Here is a 7,987-nt window from a genome sequence, read left to right as displayed (position 1 = left end):
TTGAGGCCGGGTCTAAGGGACAGGTGCAGCTTAGTTGGGACCGGGTCTAAGGGACAGGTGCAGCTTAGTTGGGACCGGGTCTAAGGGACAGGTGCAGCTTATTTGAGGCCGGGTCTAAGGGACAGGTGTAGCTTAGTTGGGACCGGGTCTAAGGGACAGGTGCAGCTTAGTTGGGACCGGGTCTAAGGGACAGGTGCAGCTTAGTTGGGACCGGGTCTAAGGGACAGGTGCAGCTTAGTTGGGACCGGGTCTAAGGGACAGGTGCAGCTTAGTTGGGACTGGGTCTAAGGGACAGGTGCAGCATTCCTTCCTTTGATTTTGAAGTTCTGTCGATGGGAGCTCCTCTTAAATGTCTTCTTAGCACAGCGCTTTGAGGCTTGTCACTGGTGACGGCCGCCTCGCATCATTGGCTGCGTTTACATGTACACACCCAAATCGGATTAGTCTGACCCGATCAAGATTCTATCCCGATCGAGGGGGTGGTTTATACCGATTGATGATCCGATCAGGGAGCATGAAAACACTTACTCGGAGCCGTCCTTCCTGTGCACGTCTGTGACGTCAGCTAAACGTGCTAATGCTATTCCCGGAAGCTAGCTGAAGCAGAGCGAGCGAAAGAACTGGTCAATATCTGAGACAAACACGTTGCTGCAGATACCAAAGGAGGAAAGTAGAAAAGGGCGGAGCCATGTGTCGTTTACAAGGGAAGTGGCTATGACTTCTTCTACTCCTATTTCCGGTATGTTTGGTAAAATAGACTTGTCAAAATAGTTTACTCCGATCGAGTCCTAATCGGATCAGTATTTTTAGGGTCCATGAACACAGTACACCCGATCATAATTTTAATCCAAACTCTGATGGGATTAAACCATTTTGTCTGGCGCTGGTTCATGAGGCTCTTCTTGGCTGGGCTCCATCTTGTTTCTGTACGGTCCGGTGACGTCCTCCATCTTGTTTCTGCACGGTCCGGTGACGTCCTCCATCTTGTTTCTGTACGGTCCGGTGACGTCCTCCATCTTGTTTCTGCACGGTCCGGTGACGTTCTCCATCTTGTTTCTGTACGGTCCGGTGACGTCCTCCATCTTGTTTCTGTACGGTCCGGTGACGTCCTCCATCTTGTTTCCATACGGTCCGGTGACGTTCTCCATCTTGTTTCTGTACGGTCCGGTGACGTCCTCCATCTTGTTTCTGTACGGTCCGGTGACGTCCTCCATCTTGTTTCTGTACGGTCCGGTGACGTCCTCCATCTTCTTTCTGTACGGTCTGGTGACGTCCTCCATCTTGTTTCTGCACGGTCCGGTGACGTCCTCCATCTTGTTTCTGTACGGTCCGGTGACGTCCTCCATCTTGTTTCTGTACGGTCCGGTGACGTTCTCCATCTTGTTTCTGTACGGTCCGGTGACGTCCTCCATCTTGTTTCTGTACGGTCCGGTGACGTCCTCCATCTTCTTTCTGTGCGGTCCGGTGACGTCCTCCATCTTGTTTCTGTACGGTCCGGTGACGTCCTCCATCTTGTTTCCATACGGTCCGGTGACGTTCTCCATCTTGTTTCCATACGGTCCGGTGACGTCCTCCATCTTGTTTCTGTACGGTCCGGTGACGTTCTCCATCTTGTTTCTGTACGGTCCGGTGACGTCCTCCATCTTGTTTCTGTACGGTCCGGTGACGTCCTCCATCTTGTTTCTGTACGGTCTGGTGACGTCCTCCATCTTGTTTCTGCACGGTCCGGTGACGTCCTCCATCTTGTTTCTGTACGGTCCGGTGACGTCCTCCATCTTGTTTCTGTACGGTCCGGTGACGTCCTCCATCTTGTTTCTGTGCGGTCCGGTGACGTCCTCCATCTTGTTTCTGTACGGTCCGGTGACGTCCTCCATCTTCTTTCTGTGCGGTCCGGTGACGTCCTCCATCTTGTTTCTGTACGGTCTGGTGACGTCCTCCATCTTGTTTCTGCACGGTCCGGTGACGTCCTCCATCTTGTTTCTGTACGGTCCGGTGACGTCCTCCATCTTGTTTCTGTACGGTCTGGTGACGTCCTCCATCTTGTTTCTGCACGGTCCGGTGCCTTACGGTCCGGTGACGTCCTCCATCTTGTTTCCGTACGGTCCGGTGACGTCCTCCATCTTGTTTCTGTACGGTCCGGTGACGTCCTCCATCTTGTTTCTGTACGGTCCGGTGACATCCTCCATCTTGTTTCTGTACGGTCCGGTGCCTTACGGTCCGGTGACGTCCTCCATCTTGTTTCTGTACGGTCCGGTGCCTTACGGTCCGGTGACGTCCTCCATCTTGTTTCTGTACGGTCCGGTGACGTCCTCCATCTTGTTTCTGTACGGTCCGGTGACGTCCTCCATCTTCTTTCTGTGCGGTCCGGTGACGTCCTCCATCTTGTTTCTGTACGGTCCGGTGACGTCCTCCATCTTGTTTCCATACGGTCCGGTGACGTCCTCCATCTTGTTTCCATACGGTCCGGTGACGTTCTCCATCTTGTTTCTGTACGGTCCGGTGACGTTCTCCATCTTGTTTCTGTACGGTCCGGTGACGTTCTCCATCTTGTTTCTGTACGGTCCGGTGACGTCCTCCATCTTGTTTCTGTACGGTCCGGTGACATCCTCCATCTTGTTTCTGTATTTTGTAAACGTGCCTGTGTTTCTGAATTTTACTGCAAAACGCCTTAGAAAAACACTTCTAAACTTCTCTTGCCACCTTTAGTGCGTTTCCTGACGTGAGCTGCTGGCCGTGTGAAAGAGATCTGGAGCGGGTTTTTATCGGTTAAGTAAAGGCCAGACTCTATCTTAAGCTGAAGTTCTATGTTTTCTTGACTAGTATTGTAGAGTTGGGCGTGGCTGGAAGCACCGCGCCCTATTGCAGCGCTCTAATCCCTCACACAGCCTGCCTGTCCGGCCTCTGAGCGCCTCTCTGCTTGTAGTTGTGTCTGATGGAATTGTTCAGGTGTGAGTTTCTGTGCCCCGCCCCCAGAAGCCGCGGTGCCTCCCTGGTCCGGCTACACCGAGGAGGAGACGATCCAACAGCAGATCCTCGCTCTGTCCGCTGTAAGCCGACGCATCACGCGCCTCCCGTTGAACGCCATGGAGTCCGCTGGTCTCTGGAACCGTCGCCTGTTTGGTTGAGGCTGTGCTGTCCGATTGCAGGACAAGAGGAACTTCCTGCGCGACCCCCCAGCTGGAGTCCAGTTCCAGTTCAGCATGGAGCAGATGTTTCCTGTGGCTGCAGTGATGCTGGAGGAAGACCAGCTTCTCAACCGCATGCGCTTCGACTTGGTTCCCAAACAGTCAGTGGCGTTAGCGTTGTGTGTGTGTGGTGGACATTATTCTGCAGCATCGAGTATCAGTTGCTTCTTATCGTTATTATCTATTGTCTCAGGAGGCTCAGGCTCAGCAGCCCCCTTAAATTCAATCAGGAAGAGAAAAGGCCCGTTCTCTGTTCTGACCCGACGCCGGTCCGTTTCATTCTGTGCAGATCCAACAAACAAACGAGAAAGCAGCCACTGACTGTTTTGAGAAATCGGACTAAAAACACAAGAATGTACTTCTACTACGTAAATACATAGACAGAAATATATAATTATTTCTTATAAGCTACGAAAATGATGGAATGCCGTTTTTCAGCGATAATCAATGAAGCAGCACAGTCCTGTTCAGACGGCCGCTGATGTGAACTAAATGTGTGACAGTGTGAAGGAGGACCTTTTCTGGAGGAACTACTTCTACCGGCTGTCTCTGATCAAACAGGCGGCTCAGCTCACTGCGCTGGCCGCCCGGCAGCAGGACGGGGAGGACCGAGCTGCCAGCCTGTCGACCGAGGCCGTCGGGGTAACGGGTAAGACCGGGGAACTCATTAATCTGACCCCCATGTGACCCCCATCTGACCCCCATCTGACCCCCATCTGACCCCCAGACGGTCTGAATCGGTCTGAATCCACTTCCACTGACCGGCTTCCAACGCAGTTGGATAGGATGTTAGAAATGTCCTGCTTTCTAATGCCACTGGGCTTTCGGGCTACCTGCATGGCTAACTTGACCTCAGATAGAATGGGAGGCTCCACCTGGCCCCAGGTGTCTCAGGACCATGGACTGGGTCACTGCGGGGTCATGGAGGGTCGTCTGGAGGTGCTCTTCAGTTTGACTGAGCTCATGATTAGGATCAGAAACCTCCTGAGTGATGCCAGAACTCCTTTAGCCTGTACCGCTAACAGTGCCGCTCTGCTGCTTTTAGCCTGTACCGCTAACAGTGCCGCTCTGCTGCTTTTAGCCTGTACCGCTAACAGTCTGCTGCTTTTAGCCTGTACCGCTAACAGTGCCGCTCTGCTGCTTTTAGCCTGTACCGCTAACAGTCTGCTGCTTTTAGCCTGTACCGCTAACAGTGCCGCTCTGCTGCTTTTAGCCTGTACCGCTAACAGTGCCGCTCTGCTGCTTTTAGCCTGTACCGCTAACAGTGCCGCTCTGCTGCTTTTAGCCTGTACCGCTAACAGTGCCGCTCTGCTGCTTTTAGCCTGTACCACTAACAGTCGGCTGCTTTTAGCCTGTACCGCTAACAGTGCCGCTCTGCTGCTTTTAGCCTGTACCGCTAACAGTGCCGCTCTGCTGCTTTTAGCCTGTACCGCTAACAGTGCCGCTCTGCTGCTTTTAGCCTGTACCGCTAACAGTGCCGCTCTGCTGCTTTTAGCCTGTACCGCTAACAGTGCCACTCTGCTGCTTTTAGCCTGTACCGCTAACAGTCTGCTGCTTTTAGCCTGTACCGCTAACAGTGCCACTCTGCTGCTTTTAGCCTGTACCGCTAACAGTCTGCTGCTTTTAGCCTGTACCGCTAACAGTGCCGCTCTGCTGCTTTTAGCCTGTACCACTAACAGTCGGCTGCTTTTAGCCTGTACCACTAACAGTCGGCTGCTTTTAGCCTGTACCGCTAACAGTGCCGCTCTGCTGCTTTTAGCCTGTACCGCTAACAGTGCCGCTCTGCTGCTTTTAGCCTGTACCACTAACAGTCGGCTGCTTTTAGCCTGTACCGCTAACAGTGCCGCTCTGCTGCTTTTAGCCTGTACCGCTAACAGTGCCGCTCTGCTGCTTTTAGCCTGTACCGCTAACAGTGCCGCTCTGCTGCTTTTAGCCTGTACCGCTAACAGTGCCGCTCTGCTGCTTTTAGCCTGTACCGCTAACAGTGCCGCTCTGCTGCTTTTAGCCTGTACCGCTAACAGTGCCGCTCTGCTGCTTTTAGCCTGTACCGCTAACAGTGCCGCTCTGCTGCTTTTAGCCTGTACCGCTAACAGTGCCACTCTGCTGCTTTTAGCCTGTACCGCTAACAGTCTGCTGCTTTTAGCCTGTACCGCTAACAGTGCCACTCTGCTGCTTTTAGCCTGTACCGCTAACAGTCTGCTGCTTTTAGCCTGTACCGCTAACAGTGCCGCTCTGCTGCTTTTAGCCTGTACCGCTAACAGTCTGCTGCTTTTAGCCTGTACCGCTAACAGTGCCGCTCTGCTGCTTTTAGCCTGTACCGCTAACAGTGCCACTCTGCTGCTTTTAGCCTGTACCGCTAACAGTCTGCTGCTTTTAGCCTGTACCGCTAACAGTCTGCTGCTTTTAGCCTGTACCGCTAACAGTGCCACTCTGCTGCTTTTAGCCTGTACCGCTAACAGTCTGCTGCTTTTAGCCTGTACCGCTAACAGTCTGCTGCTTTTAGCCTGTACCGCTAACAGTGCCGCTCTGCTGCTTTTAGCCTGTACCGCTAACAGTCTGCTGCTTTTAGCCTGTACCGCTAACAGTGCCACTCTGCTGCTTTTAGCCTGTACCGCTAACAGTGCCGCTCTGCTGCTTTTAGCCTGTACCGCTAACAGTGCCGCTCTGCTGCTTTTAGCCTGTACCGCTAACAGTCTGCTGCTTTTAGCCTGTACCGCTAACAGTGCCGCTCTGCTGCTTTTACCGGGTCAGTTGTGTTTTTGTTCTACAGAAGGCGTCAGACCAAAGACTCCCCCGGTTTCCATCAGCGGGATGCAGAAGGTAAAAGCGGCGGTGTGCATGCAGAGCTTCGTGTTTTCTAACGAGCAAGATAATCCAATGAGTTTCTCCCCTCAGCAACCCAGAGAAGAAGAGGACATGTCCACAAGTCCTGGAGTGTCCGAGTTTGTGAGCGATGCTTTCGACTCCACAACGATCAACCAGGAGGATCTGATTAAAGAAATGCAGCAGCTGGTGCTGAATAAAAAGAGCGACCCATCCCCCGACGGTGAGCAGCCAGATGGATATCGAGTCATGAATGAATTCCCGAGTAAACAACTCGCCCTCCCGTTTCCACTCAGATGAGTCAGCAGACTGGGAGAACGAGCTGCAGCTGGAGCTTCAGGAGTACGAGGTGGTGACTCAGTCAGGCAGCAAAGATGAGCAATGGGACCGAGAGATTGAGAAGATGCTGCAGGCCAATGACGGCTAGCCTTGCGTGTGTCTCCGGAGCGGCGTGGACTTCCACGTCTTCTGCCACGTCCAGCTGGGATTGTTCCCCGAGACCTGCTGAAGGCGCACGCAGCACATCCCTGAGCTCCAGAATCCACTTCTTCCCGCTGTGTTCTTTCAGGGGACGGCCACTAGAGGGTGCACTAGTAAAAGGCTATTTCATGCTTCCATGCTGCTGCTGGTGGGATGTACAGTAAAGTCGAGGTGTAAATACGGGCAGATTCTAAAACGCTAAGTTCCTTTGGACTTCATCTCCTTGGTGGTTTACATTTTGAGAAACCTTTTGTTCTTTCATCCTTTAATAAACATTCTGTCTGTTATTTATGACAACAACCATTTTTAAACTGGATGCAAACTGTAGGAACCAGTTCTCAAAACTAGAAGCCCCTGTGTTTTTTCAATATTGCAGACTATAATGCTTAAATCCACTCTGTGTGGCCCCGTGATGCAATCGGGGGGGGGGGGTACCCCGCCTCTCGCCCAGAACGTGCCCCCCCCAAGGAGGTCAAGAAGTTGGAATGTCGGGAATGTTACCCGAAACAGATTTTTACATTTTGCTGATGATCATGGATTCTGGATCAGTTTGGAATAATCATTAACATTACAGTCATTGGAGCCTCAAAATTCCTCAATATCTCGGTTAATTATCGACCAATGTTCATGGAATTTGAAAGTCATGCAGGGAGGGGGTCTCTATCCAGATCGGATCCGGATTGTGGGGATATATTTGTTGATCAATGGGGGTGCATTTAATGTCAGAGGTCGAGTCGATTCCATCGGAGCATCAACAGATTTGTTACATCAAGGAGGTTGTTTTTGATGCCGTCTATTTGTTAGCAGGATTGTGATGAAAAATAAAAGGTGAAGAAGATCTTGGCCCAACTTGGATCCCATTACATTTTGGGAAATATAACATTTTTCACAATCAAAAATCAATTTATGGATTCAGAAATCTGTTAAAAATACACCAACTCAAATTAGCGAGCTGCTTGGAGGTAGGAGAGCTTGCAAAATACTGAACATATACTCGTTAAGGTGTGAATGCAGTACTTGAACTGATGTTCCACTGCTCAGGGTTGATCCCTGAACCCTGCAGAAATCGACCGCAGCGGCTTCGACCCAAGAACAGCAACATCGTGATGATTTGCTAGAAGGTGGGACGTCTTATGCTGCTCGTTCCTTTTTACAGGTGTGTTTATTTTGCTTATAAATTAGCGTTATGTCAATGCCAGCAGGTTTACGCAGTCAGCAAATCTGCCTTGTTTGCACATTTTGGATGTTGCAATTGATATTTGATCACAATAAATATAATTTCTCGTCTGTAATTTGATTTGAAGTTGAATTCATGTCTGTGTTAAATATAAGGTTACAGACAGAATTTAGTTAGCTTTGTTCAAAGATTTAAATAAATGCCGACTACAACACAATATTTTATTTTACTAATGCCCTCAAGATACTGTACAGATGCGTTACAGTCATAGTTTAAAGGGGTAAAAGGTCAAATGCTTTTCTGACCAGTCTTATTCCAGGTT

At 50.8% G+C, this 7,987-nt stretch overlaps 1 protein-coding gene across 1 annotated transcript in view; it reads left to right on the top strand.

Moving 5' to 3' along the window:
* The window catches only part of LOC137897569 (synapse-associated protein 1-like), a 21,038-nt gene extending 13,258 nt beyond the window's left edge, over positions 1 to 7,780 (top strand). The window contains exons 4-9 of the mRNA XM_068741889.1: positions 2,974 to 3,047; positions 3,147 to 3,286; positions 3,689 to 3,834; positions 5,956 to 6,005; positions 6,081 to 6,231; positions 6,305 to 7,780. Coding sequence (XP_068597990.1) covers positions 2,974 to 3,047; positions 3,147 to 3,286; positions 3,689 to 3,834; positions 5,956 to 6,005; positions 6,081 to 6,231; positions 6,305 to 6,435 — 692 coding nt within the window. The 3' untranslated portion in view covers positions 6,436 to 7,780. The remainder of the gene's footprint in view (positions 1 to 2,973; positions 3,048 to 3,146; positions 3,287 to 3,688; positions 3,835 to 5,955; positions 6,006 to 6,080; positions 6,232 to 6,304) is intronic.
* The last annotated feature ends 207 nt before the right edge of the window (positions 7,781 to 7,987 follow it).

Source organism: Brachionichthys hirsutus, chromosome 1 (assembly GCF_040956055.1).
Source record: "Brachionichthys hirsutus isolate HB-005 chromosome 1, CSIRO-AGI_Bhir_v1, whole genome shotgun sequence".
NCBI lineage: Eukaryota > Metazoa > Chordata > Actinopteri > Lophiiformes > Brachionichthyidae > Brachionichthys > Brachionichthys hirsutus.
This window is presented reverse-complemented; position numbering and strand designations above follow the sequence as displayed.